This window comes from Aulonocara stuartgranti (assembly GCF_965226115.1).
Source record: "Aulonocara stuartgranti genome assembly, chromosome: 7".
NCBI lineage: Eukaryota > Metazoa > Chordata > Actinopteri > Cichliformes > Cichlidae > Aulonocara > Aulonocara stuartgranti.
This window is the reverse complement of record NC_138945.1, coordinates 43,229,123-43,245,967: the sequence shown is the minus strand read 5'-3', so window position 1 is coordinate 43,245,967 and position 16,845 is coordinate 43,229,123. Positions and strand designations below refer to the sequence as shown.

General features: G+C 40.2%; 1 protein-coding gene across 1 annotated transcript; it reads left to right on the top strand.

Annotated features, from left to right (window-relative positions):
• The first annotated feature begins 713 nt into the window (after window positions 1-713).
• On the top strand, window positions 714-13,512 carry cUnh11orf24 (chromosome Un C11orf24 homolog). The gene is made up of 3 exons (XM_082541320.1): window positions 714-810; window positions 3,948-4,269; window positions 7,410-13,512. The coding sequence occupies exons 2-3, from the start codon at window positions 4,119-4,121 to the stop codon at window positions 8,324-8,326; spliced, it is 1,068 nt and encodes a 355-aa protein (XP_082397446.1). The 5' UTR covers window positions 714-810; window positions 3,948-4,118; the 3' UTR covers window positions 8,327-13,512.
• The last annotated feature ends 3,333 nt before the right edge of the window (window positions 13,513-16,845 follow it).

The following is a 16,845-nucleotide window of genomic DNA, read 5'->3' as shown; positions in this document are numbered from 1 at the left end:
ATGGATAGACATGGCAGTGATTCAGCTGTTTCTTTAGGAAGTTGTAATATTTTAAATTGAATCCGTGGCCTTCTGCCCACACATATAAATCTAGAAATTCACTTGTTCCTTTCAATAAATTATTTTGATGTAAATTATTATTATTATTATTATTATTATTATTATTATTATTATGCATTTCTAAGGCAAACCTGCTCATATCTGCCTTGATATGTTTGGTCAAAACGGTATTTCTTAACTTTAGTATTCGCATGATAAGGTGGGGCCAGGTTTCACAATGAACTCACCCGAAACTCTGGCTGATTGGGACCCACACCCAGTTTCACACCTTGGCTCCCTCTGTGGGGGGATACTCCCACTAGGTTTATATCTGGGACTCTCCACCATTTGACCTTAGAACTGAAGAAGCTTCTCGGATGAGAGGTGAAACGTCTTCAAGCAACTTAAAGAAGTCCAGACGCTTTTCTTTGCAAGCTCCTTTGACTACGATGACCTGGATGACTGAGAACCTTCACAGACTTAACTTTAGTAACGTTCTATATGTTTAGATATTAATAGCAATAATATTATTAGCAATGAATTGAAAGTATTGGTATTAGTCATGATAAATTTTGGTAAACTGTAACAATAGGAGGCGTTCTTGTTTTAACGTGGTGTGGCCAGCAGAGGGCGGGAGCACATAGATTATCAGTCAACACAGCTAAAACCGCAGCTGAGGAAGAAGGTCAGCGTCTCGTACAGAAGGTGTAGATGTTTGGTTCCTGGGTACCTGTGTGTGGTTTACAGCAAACGAGCCCCCGCATAAGGCTGGTAAGGACCCCCGATCACACGGACTGTAGCTAGCCTGTGAGCAGTAACTCTCCGTGACCGTGGCTTGTTAGTGTTAGCTGCTCGGTAGTGTGGATGCACTCGCCGCTGAGGGGAGATGTCTCTTCATCATGCTCCGTTAACTCGTTTCCCGGTGTGTTTATTGCCCGGTGACATAGCGATTACAGCATTATTCACTGTATTATCGATGGTGTGGTTTTGCTCGTTACCTTGTTGGTTTGTGTAACCGAGCCAGTTAAACTTTGGGTTTTCCCATCTGAACTAAGCTCCGTGTCTTCCTTCGGAGCAGCTTACACTTGGCCCAGTGTTAGCTTGTGTGAGCTACAGCTGCGTTTCTCTGCTCTGACTTGAAGTCACAATAACACGTGACTGACTCTTGTTGCTTTGGATTTTTTCTGTTTATTCGGCTAAAGTTAATGGGACATTTCTCGGATGTAATGTTTTGGGTTATTTGGTGCTAAAGCAGCTGCCGGCTGTGTGCTCGGGAGTTCCCGTTTTAGCCCAAACTTCTTTGATTGGCAGGTCGGCAGCGTGGCAGAGCGCGCGGCACTTGCTCTCTCCACGTTGGCGTCTTCAACGAGTATTCCTGTTTACACTGAGGGCTGGTCCTGTGCCCCAGCTGTCTAAAACGCATCCTGTTTACAGTCAAGTACCTATCACACAGATCTGGGTCCTGGTGCACTGTGGGGCAGTGCTACAAATCCGGTAAAGGCTGGCCTAATGTGGAGGGTCCACAAATAACAGTGCACACTCCCTGTGGAGCTCCCTGTTACTTTACACACGTGGAAAACTGCACCAGAAACCTGATGAACCAAACTGGTGCTCACAGATCAGTGGATATATTGTTGGCATTTGTCACAAATATCATGCCGCGTGTGTTATTCAGTAATGGCTTCTGCTTTTGAAATGCAGTGTAGTTTGTTTTTAGTTATTTTTCCCAAAGAAGCACAAGGTGCTCCACATGAGTGGAGGAGAGCTGATGCCTTACATGTGGACATCAGACTCCACTCATCCCACTCAGCCTGTGCAGAATACAGCCAGGAAATATATCACATTAGACCTCATTAAACAGCACTGTGCTGTCTACTCGTGTATTAGAAGTAATGTTGATATATTTTATTCTTTACTTTTAGTGTCTTTGAGGTCGGTTTCACACAAAACTTGCTGGCTGTTTCTGGCTCTCACTCACTCACTCCTGTTTTCGTGGACTGTGATTTCTGTGACTACAGGGTTATCGCAATCTTTTGATTTATCTCTAACTTAAGGTAGTCTAGGTGCTGAGTGGGAGTAGATATTGTAGTAGAATTTATGGACAAAGTCTTGTAAGTGGTACATTTCAGTGCAATCAGCTACAACTCTTTAGGTTTGCAAAACACTGAAGTGTTCCCTTTAAAGTAAAATGACTCGAAGTTTAGTTGTCAAAAAAAATCATGTCCTTACCTTCTTTATACGTGAATATTAGCTACAACATATGGAGAAAATTTCAAAACAAATTCATTAATTTTTGCCTGATTGCATTTATGACTCCTACAGTAATTTACACTGATTATTACCATTAGCTTTGACAATCAAAATAAATACTGTAGCCTGTGGTTAAAGTAAAATTCTCTTATACGACTTGAAGCGCCAGCAGCCTCTTCGGCGATGTAAGCGTACAGATTGTGTGTCTGGGATTGTGCTCTCAGCCTCCTACTGTACACCCATGATTGTACACCAATCCACCCAACCAGCATCATCAAGTATGCCAATGACAACACTGTGGTTGGATTCATCTGTGATTGTGATGAGACAGTTGACAGTGTTCGCCCCCCTTCCTGGTTTCCTATCTTTTTGTATGTCAGTCACACTTAAATGTTTCAGATCATCAAACAAATTAAAACACTGGAGAAAGATAACCTGATTAGGCCTGACTACTGCCACAATCACTTAAATAGGACCTGCCTGACAAAGTGGAGTAGACCAAAAAATCCTCAAAAGCCAGACATCATGCTGCGATCCAAGGACGTGCAGGAACAAATGAGACACAAAGTAATTGAAATCTCAGTCTGGAAAAGGTTATAGAGCCATTTCTGAAGCCGTGGGACTCCAGCGAACCACAATGCAGCGTTAGAGATTGTTAGGTTGGCCAGTAGTGGTAGTTATGGTACTAAGGCTTTGGAAGAAGACACTAGCTGGATGGCTCTTTCCTGACTGACCCTTTGCACAGCCAATGAAGCTGCTCACTACACTTGAATGTAAAGGCACCACTGTGTCACTGTGTTTCAGTATAGAAAACCATTTCAGAGATTCTGACACTTCATGTGTAATTTAATTTTGTTTGGGCTTCTTCATTTGAAAGTGAAATACATGCAGTAATTGTTGTTGAGCTAAATGTTGTCATTAACACTTCACTATAATTAGCTCTGTGCTTCTGTAACTTGAGCCTGGAGTCTAATTAAACTCATAACTAATAACGGTGATTATAACTCGTACTACTTCCTCCAGGAGCACTACTTGAGATGTGCATTGTTTTGACACTAGATGGTAGTCATTCCTCACATTTGGGTGGACTAACTGCTCTTTACTGTTGTGCAGGTGAAGAGGCTTGAATAGCGTGCTTCAGGAAATCCGCCTTACTGAACTACAAATCCCAAGATTTAGCCTGGATAATGTAGAACATTGTAAAAAAGTTGTAGTTTCCACAATACTGTTTAATTTGAACCAAATCATTAGTAACATCCTTCAACTTTGACTCTGCTGGTCTTGATAGGGCCTGAAATGTCTTATTAAATGAGAGAGTATTTGTATATTTTTAACCAGTGGAATTATAGTAACTATATTTTAATATCTGGCTGAATGGCCCAGTAAGTGTTGTGTGTTACTTGTTTGAGTGAAACATGGTAAGAAAATATAAGACTCCATCAAAAGGTTAAGATGAAGTGATCCAACCAATATGAATAAATGCTGTCATCCTAAATGTTAAATACAGCTGTAATTGTGGTTTTACATGTTTCTGTTTAAGGACTGTCTCTGTTTACTAGAAGAATAAGATGTCCTCACGCAGAAAATCTATAAGAACACAGTTTATCGACCCCGTCTGTCAGGCTGCTTCTGATTCTTGCTTGTCTTTGTCTTTGTAGGTCCAACCAGAAACTGACTTCACCTCCTCCTGGTTTCCCCTCCTTCATTTCATTGTTTGTACAAGTTGACTGTGTGAACTTCATTGTACCCGGTGTGTGTGTGTGTGTGCGCATATGGATGTGCCTCTGTCTATGTGAGCGTGTGTCTGTCTCGTTCCCTCCCAGCCCACCATGTCCCTGTATTCCTCAAAACTCCAGCTGAGCGTATCACTGTGTCTTCTCCTCCCCCCCTGTGTGCTTCTGCTCCTTACCGACTCCGCCACCACAGGACCAAATGGGGCCTACTTCTTCTCAACACCCACAGTTAATTGCGCCTCTGGATGTAAGTATGTGGCAGGAGTCTTAAAGGTTCTCTGTGTAAGCATGTGAAGCTTTTTTAAAATCTGTTTTCATGGGCAGTGTGTGAACAGCTTGTGACAGAACTAAAAAAAGAAAAAGGTGAGACCCGGTGTGGACACCGAACATTGTTAACACAATAACTTGAAGATTAGGTAAGGTAGGATTTTCATTTTGATACCATTGGTGAATCTACTAACACTGGCAGCCACAAGTATCCTTCAATGTTGTGACACTCATGGTCACAATATTGGCACGAATGTATCTATATGTCATTTGTCGTTGGTGCCAGGTTGATAAAGTGTACAAAATACGCATTGTATGTGTGCTGGACTCACATCTGTGCTTGTCCTGCTGGACCTCAGTGCAGCGTTTGATACTGCTGACTGTAATATTTTATTACAGCGATTACAGCATGCGGTAAGTATTACAGGTACTGCTCTGCAGTGGTTTGAATCATATCTAATAGACTCCAACTTTATCTCTCCACAAAGGCAGATAATACACACCAGTTAAACCGCAGGAATGTCTTAAAGACATAATAATCTCTCATTTCCTGCTTATAAATTCAGATAAAACTGAGTTTGTTGTACTTTGGATAGAGTCATAGAAATATGGGCTCCAACTACCCTTTTCTCAGAGTGACTCTGAAAAACTAGTTCATGCATTTATTACTTCCAGGCTGGACTTCTGTAATTCATTATTATCAGGATGTCTTAAAAACTCCCTGAAAAGCTTTCAGTTGATCCAGAATCCTGCAGCAAGAGTCCTGACAGGGACGAGACCCTATGTAGAAAGACAGGGTCTCCCTGTTAAATCCAGAATTGAATTCAAAATCTTGCTCCTCACATACTTGAATAATCAGGCTTTATCTTATCTTAATGACCTTGTAGTACCATATCACCCTATTAGAGCACTTCGCTCTCACACTGCAGGCTTACTTGTTGTTCCTGGAGTATTTAAAAGTAGAATGGGAGGCAGAGCCTTCAGTTTTCAGGCCCCTCTTCTGTGGAACAAGCTTTTGGATTTTGGAGACAGACCCTATCTCTGCTTTTAAGATGAAAACTTTGCTTTTTGATAAAGCATATAGTTAGGGCTGGATCAGGTTATGCTGCATTAGGTCTAGGCTGCTGGGGGGTTCCCATGATGCAATGAGTGTTTCTTCTTCTTGTCCTGTCTTCCTTCTCTCACCCCAACCTATCACAGCAGACGGCCCCACCCCTCCCTGAACCTGGTTCTGATGAGGTTTCTTCCTGTTAAAAGGGAGTTTTTCCTTCCTACTGTTGCCAAAGCACTTGTGCGTAGGGAGTTTCATGATTGTTGGAGTTTTTATACTTTGCCTTATTGTAGTGTCTCTACCTTACAACTGTTGTTGTGATTTGGCATTATGTAAATAAAATTGAACTGAATTTGAATTAAATTGAACAAAAATAAGCACTTCATGTAGCTCTAGGCACGATTCATCAATTAATCTTTCTTGGGAATGTTAAAGAAACCATAAGAGGTGTGATCAAGTCCACAAAAAACAAAGACTGCTTGATTTTAATTTGGCCGATCTCTCATTCAAAGTCATCTTCTTGGCCAAGTTCAGATGGCTGGCAGCACGTTATTTTAAAGTCCGACTGTGAGAAAATGCCAACTTGTGTTTTAAAGCAACCTGTATTTTGTGTGGGTGATTATTACTGCTGAGGATAGCTGGGGTATCAATAGCCTCAAAAAGAAATCTTATTATTTCAACAAAATTTACTATTAAGATATTTATTATTGGGGAAATGCTGAAGACCATTTTATCAGTGATTGCAGCTTACAGTATGACATGGTTCAGTAGTGGCATAGAATAATGAAATGAAGGCACAAAAGTAACCTAGAGGGTATTTTGCCTGGAAATTTTATGTAAAGCACAACTGCTTTGAGCATTTAGTTTTACCAATAACAGAAATAGTTGAACTTTGTAACTCTTCAGTATTTTCCATACAGGATGGGTGTGGGTTGAGCTTTTTAGCCAGATACACCAAATAAGTCATTTCCATGAACAGTTCAAGTGCCAGCGTTGCTTTGTTGAGTCATTTGTTTACTGTTGTGTTGGACATCCCCGTCTGAAAGCATCGCCTCCTGGTATGCCTTCATAACCTAGCTGTACTCTTTGGCTTTTGCCAAGTAATGAAGCGACTCAGGCAGTGAATGTGCTACACTTCTACTCTAATCTCCTTTTAGTAGGATGCCTGACTCCAAGGAGCTAATGTAGATATAATAGCACACAGGTTTAACTACTTTGGGCCGTCAATGAAAGGTGCTTTAAGCTGCTTCCTTGTCAAAGCGATCAGCTGTACGTGTTTGCTTTGGATGAGTTCCATGCCGGATGCCTTCCTGCTGTATTCCTTTCATTTGCCAAGCTAATGTTTAATCTGCTTCACTATTGAGCCACCTTACTTCTGGCTTCACTAAAGGCATGAAAATTGATGTTTTTTTAATTTTGTCTGATTCAAAGGAGCTTGCAAAGAAAAGCGTCTGGACTTCTTTAAGTTGCTTGAAGACGTTTCACCTTTCATCCGAGAAGCTTCTTCAGTTCTAAGGTCAAATGGTGGGGAGTCCCAGATTTAAACCTAGTGGGAGTATCCCCCCCCCAAAGAGGGACAAAAGGACCCCCTGATGATCCTCACCCTCTGTGGGGGGATACTCCCACTAGGTTTAAATCTGGGACTCCCCACCATTTGACCTTAGAACTGAAGAAGCTTCTCGGATGAAAGGTGAAACGTCTTCAAGCAACTTAAAGAAGTCCAGACGCTTTTCTCTCCAAGCTCCTTTGACTTCGATGACCTGGATGACTGAGAACCTTCACAGACATTTTGTCTGATTGTTTTTGTCTACAATTTTGACTTAGATGGTGATCATAAACATTTTTTAAATCAGTTATCAGTGTAATTTCAGAGTTCCCAAACTTGTTTTGGTTGTAAGGGTATCTCGATCTTGAAGATAGCACAGCTCTTTGGCTATTTACAGGGTTAAAATTCTTTGAAAGGTACAAACTGATGCTCTGCAAATATACGAGTGAAATATAAATGTATGTTTGGCTTGTAGCGAATGTTGTTTCACTAGTTTGTGCTAACTAGAATTTGTTGTTCCCAGGTGCTACTGATGCAACAACAAAGACCTCTTTGGATGGTGTGACCACTCCACCGAACACTTCAGTCTCTGCCTTAAACCCGAATAACACTTCAGATGTCATCACACAGACCCACTCTAGTACAGGCAAGGATAATAACAGTCTGCAACCAAATGCAAGCACTCAGTCCTCCCTGAACTCATCATCCACCAACCACACCACTGTCAGCCACAGACTGAATGAGTCTGTAACATCGGTGAACAAAAATGAGCAAATTACAGAAGGAGCCCTTTCTTCCACATCTTCAGCATCCTTTGAGCAGCCATCGTCACAGGAGCATCTCAAATCACCAGAGGCATTTACCCCCACTAGCTTGCCTGCTCAGCGCCTGCATACTGGATCCACCACCAGCACTAGCAGTATAACAGCAACCACTTCAGAGTCTGTTAAGAATGTGGTCACTACACCTGTGAAATCTACAACCTCAGCACCAGCAACTGCAACAACAACAAGAACAACAGTAGCCCCACACTCGGTGACGATAGCTTACACAAGTGTTGCTGTTACTTCCGTCCATGGTTCAGACACGTCTCCATCGGCTGCCCTGCCACACCCCAGTATTGAGGTGGCACCGATTCAGACATCATCTTTAACCAAATCACCATCTGCTATAACTGTTGCCAGTACTGATGCATTGGCCAATCACAATAAATCTTTTGCCTCAGCTACGAGGGTCCCTGTGGTAGAAGAGGCGGGGGCTGTTCTGACCAAGCAGCTCGTCGATACGGCGTCTTTACTGGCTGTCCTGCTCTTTGGCCTGCTTTTCTTCTTGGTCACAGTGTCAGTGTTTGTCAAACTGGCCTACGACAGCTACAAGAGGAAGGACTACACGCAGGTCGACTATCTGATAAATGGCATGTACTCAGACTCTGGGGTATGAGACAGGAAGAGGATAATTAAATTTCATGAAGCTTTTTCTTTCTTTGACTCGGAGCAGGAAAAACTAAATGAACTAAATGACAGACTAACTGAATGGTAAGATGGTGCTGTGAATTTACAGGATGGTCCAGTTAGTTCAGCAAGAAATGGAAAAGGTACACTGACGATAAAACGGTGATGCACACTGATCTGTTTTCTAGCAGCTCCTGTTTTTTTGTGGGGGGGGGGGATGTCAAAATTCAAACCTTATAGCTTACATTTGGTTCTGCTAGTGGCCCCTGACAGGATTGGAATCGATTAGATGTTGGCTGGCTCAGTTGGGACGTTTCCAAAGCTCAGCAGATGACCTCGTCATCAGTTAATTTACTGCTGGTAAGAAATGTCGAGATTATCTAAAAGTAGAGTTGTAAAAAAATCAAACTAGCAAATAATTTATTGTATTTTTTTTTTAAATTTGCAAACATTTTTTTCCTAAGTGACATCTATATAAGGACCAAATCAGAATGTTATGCCCAATGATTCATTTCCTTGTCATTACCTTGATGCTTATTTTATTTTTGAAAAAGTCAATGGACATACATCTCAGTGCCAAATAGGGTGTGTAACTGACAAAGATTAGCTCTGCGCTTAAGGCATTTAAAATATGTCACATTGCAAATTCTTTTTAATGTGGTTTAATTGGCCACAGTGATAATTCAGTTATTCAGTGCTTCATGCAGCAGTGCACAAAACAGTTTCTGCTTGACAACTTTTGAAGTTCTTTCAATTCAGAAATGACTGTTTTAGACGGTGTTTGTTTACATTTTTGGAATTTGGTGTTGCTGATTTGATAACAACAATAATAATTACAGTTATTATTATATTTGCTCTTTACAATTGGATATATAACCTTGATAGTGAAGAAATGTTCATCAGATCTCAGTCACATTTTGGAACCTTCCCATTCCAGCCCCTGTACACAGTGTTGCACTGTTTACTGCAAAGTAGATTATTTGTTTTGTTATTAATACTCTACAGAAAAATGGGGTAAAAATTAATCACACATAGATCTAAGTGTATAAAATCACTCTTGCAACATTTGACAGAAATCTAATGTGACGTTGTGGCTAAAATTTGCCATATTTCTGTGGTGTCGTTATATTTCTCGGCCCTTCCCGTCTTTAAGATATCACATTTTCCACGTTTTTAACTACAGCTGGCACTGAATGATGCACACTTGTTGTAATTTCCAACCACAAAGCTAGACTCAGACTCACTGTTGAAGCTTTTCTAAAGTAATCATTATCAACATGGTGAATTACTGCCGCTCTGTCCTCACAGTTGCAGGTGTGAGACACCTGGGTCTGTTGTAGTATTAGTCTGTTGTAATCTTGGCCATCATTTCTATAAAAGAGAAAGAAGTAGCTGTTTGCACACTGCAGAACTCCAGATTCCTCATTTATTACATCTAGGGACATTTCAAGCACACCTGCTTTTCATCAGACAGCGACACACCAGGCAGTGCCATCTGAAATCAGCTGCGAACAGTCACGTGACCACGGGAAGCTGCAAAAGCTTCCAGTCAACAACCTTGTACAGGACAAAGAATTGATAAGTGAATAATTTGCTGAATAAAACCAGCAGATTAGAGAGAGAGAGAGAGAGAGGGTATTAGATCCCAGCTGTCAGTACTTTGAGTTTGACCTCATGTGAAGTCAATTAAATAGTCTGGATACACTTCTGGCTTGTTTATAGTCTAGTGATGGAAATGGTCAGTAAAGCATCATTTTAGTTTTCATAAGAGATGGCAAAGCTAAAAATCGACTTATGTATAAACCAGGATCTGATCAGCACAGACGGGTGAACTTGAACCAGCCTCTCAAACTGTATTCAAGGTAAATGAATATGTGGAAAACTTAACTCTATAGAAGCGTTGATGTTTTCTCAGAAAGACAAAAATGCTGCACAGGTGCTGCTGCCAGCTAATTACACTGCAAGATGTGTTTCCATTGCTCTGGTTAAGTTTCCATCAGATGTGGCCGCGTGTGTTGAAGCCTGATGTTGGTGGATCAGGGCCAGAGTGCACACTGTGGTGTCTGCTTTAGCTAACAGGCCAGAGAGAGACCACAGAGACATTTAAGTCATCAAGCTGAGGATTTTCCACCCACTGTCACTCTGTTAATGTCAGTTCACTTGTAGGCCGCGCTCACAGAGCCTGTTTGGCTGGCAGCTCTTCCACTTGAAGGTCAGACAGACACACTAACACCGCTTCATCTTAAAACGCACAGCTCCTGCTGTGTTTACAGCTAGCATTAAAACTACTCCGCCCTCTGAGAAGGATTAAATCTGAGATTTTTGGAAACTAGCCAGGTTGGTTTGAAAAGTTGAGGATTGTGCAGGATTGCAGGCTGTGACGGTGTCGTATCCGTTTTATAGCAGCTAAACCCTGCATGTGGTTGTGCTGTCACGTTATAAAGAAATGACATTGGTGTGGTGTGAACTGAACTCCTTGAATTCACGAGCAGTTATGCTATTAGAATCATTTTGGAGGTTAAACAAACATTTCTAACATTTCAGATCAAACAGAAGCACCGTTGCTGTAACGCCAACCCTTAGTCTGATTGTTCGTTTTATGTCAGTGACAGATTATAAATCGTAAAGTTAAACTAGGTCCTCTCCAGCACGGCATTTCATATTTTTGATCATCTGTAGGCTATTCAAACTTTTTTTTTTGGATAATTTCAGGTTTTATTATTATTTCATTATTATTTTCATGGCAGTTCCACAAACAACATTCTCTTTTTAAAGAAATCTTTATGAATTCTCCTTCACACTTTCCCTGGGATCATGATGTTTTCCATAGAGGTCAGTGAATAACAACCAGAAAAAATAAAGGATTTTTTTTTTTCCAACTATTGGACTGCAAGCCATTAATGGCAGATTTATGTTAAACAAACCTCACTGTGTTAAATACTCAGATTTTCCAAATGTTAGAGGGTTCCTTTAAAGGTATTGACATTTCATTAGCTTTCATTGCTACAGACGACATTTCAGCAGTGTTTCTTTGCACATGTCTTCCAGTGAATCACAGGAACAAGGCCATACTTAATTGTTTATTACTATATTTTTTAGATTCTCACAGTGAATGTATTCTTTTAAAAGATATTGAGTATATATTGTCTTATTAATGCATTGTGTCTTTGCCTGTTCATGTAACTGGTATGTTTTCTCCAGTCTTCGTCTGGCTTACCTCACTGTGCTCTTTCCCATGCCTTTGTAAGAAGCAACTTGAATGTTAAGCCATTTATTCAGTCATTTTCATTACATTTCAACATTCCTTCAAACGTGCACATTGCATTCAGCAAAGAGCAAACGTTTTACACTATTTCCCACAAAGAGAGAAAGCAGCAGATGTTTGATAAAGAATGAGATGGTAAAAGCTCTGTCACATGAGGCTGGTCTCTTTCTATTACAGAAACTCTGGAGATCAGGTGCATTTCCATTTTGCCATATAATCTACTCAGTGTCTTGGTTTCAGACTGATTTCGTCATCCGGTCCTTTGCCGAATGATTCTCAGTGATTTAGCTGTGCGCTACAAACAAAGGCGGTCCTTGAAGTCAGTATCCATTGCCATAAACTGAATTACTTTGCCTTTTCTTGAGCACATTGTATTTGGTGTATTCTTCCAGTAGAGTACACAGCTGATGGAACTTCACCAAATAATCACTGAAGCACATCTTTGTGTGATAAAGCCAAGGGAAACATAAAGCCATGATCAGTTAGTGACTGAATGAGAGGGAACTTGAACTGTTCCACAACAGCAAGGTGACCTTTCTGGGTTCATCTGAAACCTACACAGATTTCAAATGAAAATGTAACGTTTGAGATGTTGTTCTGCTGTAAATGCATTTAACCCTTCCTGCCGCTGCTCGCATTCTTCTTTGAGAGGAGACAACTCTCTTGTCTTGTGGCAATGCACTGATTGGGTCACAAGACCTCGAGGGGATCAGTATGGCAGGCTGTTATCTTTGTTTTTCTCAAACAAACTTTTTTTTTTTTTTAATGATATTGTCTTTGTCACATTGGTCTCATTTGGTTTTGAATTTATTCCCATATATATGTTTTTGTTCATCATAAAAACCGAAGGTACAATAAAAAAAAAACTGTAAAAGTTTGATGTGTAAATCTCAAAGCAGTTCTTAACTGCCTGCTCTGATTTCTCCTCATCAAATGATAGCTGATGCTTTTGAGACGTTTCAGACGATGACGGTCCTCTTTTGTTCTCCTCTTCGATTGTCTAGTTAATTCAGAAAGCTTCCAGTACCTAAAATCTTGTTCCTTGCTTAAAGATACTGGAAAAATACACAAATGGCAATACCCCTGCATAGGAGGCAGGAACATCACTTAGCTCAACTGTAGAGTTTGCTGAGAGAGATGATTATTCCCCCATGAAAGGAGAGTTTGTATAAACGACTATTTCTGCATGGTTTAAAAACAGCCTCAGATTTTCTCAAAATTTAATCTTTCCTCATTTTTTTTTCTGTTTTATTAAACAGATTTCTGTTTGGGTTGTTGTTTCTTCCTTTTTTTCTGTGAGAAATTAGGAAAATCACATTATCCAAAGTTTGTTTTTATTTTTTAATTAAATGGCAAAAATGACAACTTGTTAGTTCTAACCATGACCTCTTTAGGCTTCTGTATGTGTTTGGCATACTTTGCTTTGTTTCTTTTTCCTCTCATGGACAAAAAACCCCCCAAAATATATTTTTGTTATCAGTATCACCCAAATTGCAACTTCATGAAAACATTTTGTAGTGTTTATTTGAGGTGTATTTCCATTTTTCTGAGGTCTGTTTGAAACAACATAATCTATAGCTGTTAGTAAGAGTGTCTGCAATGAGGACATAAATGTCTTTTATGGCAGTCAGAATGTAGTTCATACTGTGTCAAATTGTCTTGGATTGTGTCGTCGTGTCCATTAAGCAAGTGGATTTTACCCCCCAAGTGAAGATGGTTTACTGATGTCCGTAATTTCATAGTTTTTCCATAGATCCTGGAACCAGTGTGGACTGTGTTAAAGGTAAACTTGTGTTTGTGGTGACTGATGTGCAGGATGTCATGAAACCTGCCCTGTGCCAACCTGATGTTCTAATGCACTTTGAACAGAGATTTTTACTTTGCAGAAAATAAATGAAAAAAGAACCGAATTGATCGTGTTGGTGTTTGAGTAAATCAGTTGAATGTTTTATTCATCGATGAAGTACAGTTGCAGAGTTTTACCATCATGTTACATGAAAGGAACATTCATTAATCAAAGCAACAGTGCCAGGTTTAACTAGCAGTTCAGTTCGTGTGGTGGGATTTCTCAGCACTTCAGCTCATCAAGCTGCACCAGCCCAGCCTTGGGGATTCTGATAGATGCACAACACGACTGACTTGGCTGTTATGCTGTGTATTCATGAAAGGTGAACTATTTGTATTGGTGTGTTGTTGTTGTTCTAACCCACTCTTGTTAATGAGATGGCAAGGATGCATGCTAATGTACATGCGTGCTAAACACTTGATTCTTGCACAGGGTTTGACAGGAAAGGGATGTGCTTTTGTTGTGGAATAACATTTTTCTCCACTCTTACTCTGATTTTTTTTTTTACTTTATTGTTCTTTCACTACAAATCAACCATTTATCACAGAGTGCTGTAATGTTTTCACCTGAGGATTGCATTGATTCTAGTGAACCCTGTGAATGCATTCATTGACCTCAAAAATTCTATGAGGTGTTTCTGTTTAAGTCATTTCTGTTGTAGTTCTGCAAGTATTACCACAAGAGAGGTGACATGCTAACATGCTTAAAACAACAATGACAGAAAAAAAGATCTGAAGTTAAAATCTTGCAGAAATTTGCTTTTAAGATGGACGAAGAAAACAAAAAAATAGAAAAGAAATCACTGGATTGTGGTTAGAGGGTTATAAGAAGGACCGCTCAATTTGAGCAGTTAGGAGACACATTTAGGGAGGCAGGGCTGAGATGGTGCAGATGAGGGAGTGGATATACTCCACCTACTAAGCCGACTAAGAACCAAAGAACAGAAGCCTTGCCGACAACCAAAAAACCACAGCTGCAAGTTGCATCTCAGGCCAGAAAGTTTGGATGTCAACTAAAAGCATTCCACTAAGAACTGAATCTAGAAAAGTCTCCAACTTCGTTGGTTGGAAAACAGTGTTTTAACAGTGATTCATTTTCCTCCCTTCCTTGACTTAATTTGCACCCCCAGATATAACACTGCAGTTTGTCATAATCCTTCAATTTCTCAGTCAGTTCTGCACATCCAACATCTGGTTTCAAAAAGCTAAGATCAAAATACTCATCTTGAGGCTTCATTAACTAATTGGTGACATCACCTTATATGTTTATATAAGGTGATGTCACGTTATGTCTTCGTAACACTAAGGATAAAATGCACTATATGTGTAAACAATCGTTAACATTAATATACAGAGGAGTGGAAAAAATATCTGAAAAACATGAACCCTTGATGCATGCCCAATCATCCAGGTAAGGAAATCTTGAAAAGTTGATTCTGTTCATCTGGACAACATAGCCCGCGGGATCCCTGGGCCACACAAACCCCACCACCACGATAAGGCATCAATTGATGGATGGGTGGTGGAAAAGTTATTTTTAAATAAAATGTTGTCCCTAGTAACATAGGGACAGTTACAAATAAAGTAACAGAAGCACATTCACATCACAACACTCTCCCCAATTTATTTCCACTTTCCTGTTTTGACCCAGATATTGTATCATAAAGACAGATTAAAATCATATTCAGACCATATTCAGAATTAATATGTGAGCATCACAAACATCATTCATTTATTCAATTTAAAGCTTCGCACACCAAATCCATGTCATTATAAATGCTTTGTCTGTTTTACATTTATTGTCCACTTGATGGCAGAGTGGAGCAAATGAAGCATCGTGAAGCTTCAGCCCATGAGTGGACCAATTCGATGGAAGGTTCCAGTACTTCACGAAGCTTCATCTCACCACCACTAAGACATAGTCACAGAGCAAAAAAGCAAGCAAACAAAGGACCATGCAGATAAAGAAGCTGACTTCACTCTCTGTTTTCAAACAACAATCAGGCTTCAACTGAACATCTTAAGTAGGAGACTGGGAATCAGGTAATTACCAACAGCTGAGATCATGACTTACTTTCAGGTGTACAGAGTCAAAGGATTGGACACCAGAGGAGGACCCATCCCTCAAACACAACGTGCGCGCACACACACACACACACACACACACACACAGAGCAAGACTCAGACAGTGAGAGGAAAATGAGAAGAGAAAAGAATGAGCCAGCACAGGGAAACTGGACCATGACATAACTCGGTTTATCATCCTTTAACTCTGTTGAGAATGGGAGGTTACAAAATTAACATTATTTTTGACTCACTTGTTGTTTAACAGCTAAAAGACACAGTGTATAATGCAATTTCACTAAAAAGCAACAAAAAATATATAAAGTAGCATAAAATGGAAATTGTCAAAAGGTGGTTTACAAACCACGTAATTAGGTGCAAATGAGCCCAGTTATTTTTCACCCACAGTTAGCTGTCAAGCTGTTAAGCTAAAGTCTTTTCTCAGGGTGCACTTTGGGTGTAGCAGGAATGTGAAGTGGATGAAAAAAAAGACAAGTGGAAGAAACTGTGACGATGTCATCAGGTTCATCACATCGTAAAGATGGAGTTTTTACATTTCTAATTTCAGGCATTAACAATTGTTGAATTATATTGTGATGGTAGAGCACATCATCTACTGATCAGACTGGTGGTTTGATCCCTGGCTCCCCCAGTCTGCGTGCCAAATATCCTTGGGCAAGATACTAACCTGCATTTACCATTTTGGGTTAGGGTTCAATTGTCTCGTAAAAGTCTTTTTCACTTGTTTTAGTGACGAGGAGATCTAACCAGCTGGAGGACAGCTGGACAACAGCGGCTCGTATCTACTGAAGGACTAAAGGATAAACAGATGGGAGGAATGTTATAAAACAGCCTCTACACACGCAGCTTAAAGGTTTACATCAGCTAGACTGTACTGTACTGTTGACCACTTAAATTAAATATGAATCCCTCAATAACACAATTTCCATGTGTACAAAGACATGTTGAAGCAATGCAAGGTTTACTACAGTTTACCACGGTGCTGATGCATTTTCCAGAGCATCAGCAAGTGCTTTACCCCTTAGTCATCTGGTAACTCTCCCAACATGCCCACAACAAAAACACACACATAGCAAAACATCAGTCTGGGTGCATGGGAGTCCAAACATAGCAAGCCACATGCAGACTAAATACCACACACAGTAAAAAAAAAAAAAAAGTCCTCAGCGATCCTGTACAGTTTACATATGTATAAACATACAATTTTTGCCACCTGGAGAGATCATTCACAGTACATGATATTATTAGCACGTGTGACTGAGTAGCAGTAATTTCACCGTGGGCGATTGTGGCAAAATATGATCCTAGAGACA

Bases quoted from the DNA above. Each gene is read 5' to 3' on its own strand.
- cUnh11orf24 (XM_082541320.1), top strand. From the start codon at position 4,119: ATGTCCCTGTATTCCTCAAAACTCCAGCTGAGCGTATCACTGTGTCTT. The intron at 4,270-7,409 runs GTAAGTATGTGG...TGTTGTTCCCAG, and splicing joins AGTTAATTGCGCCTCTGGAT to GTGCTACTGATGCAACAACA.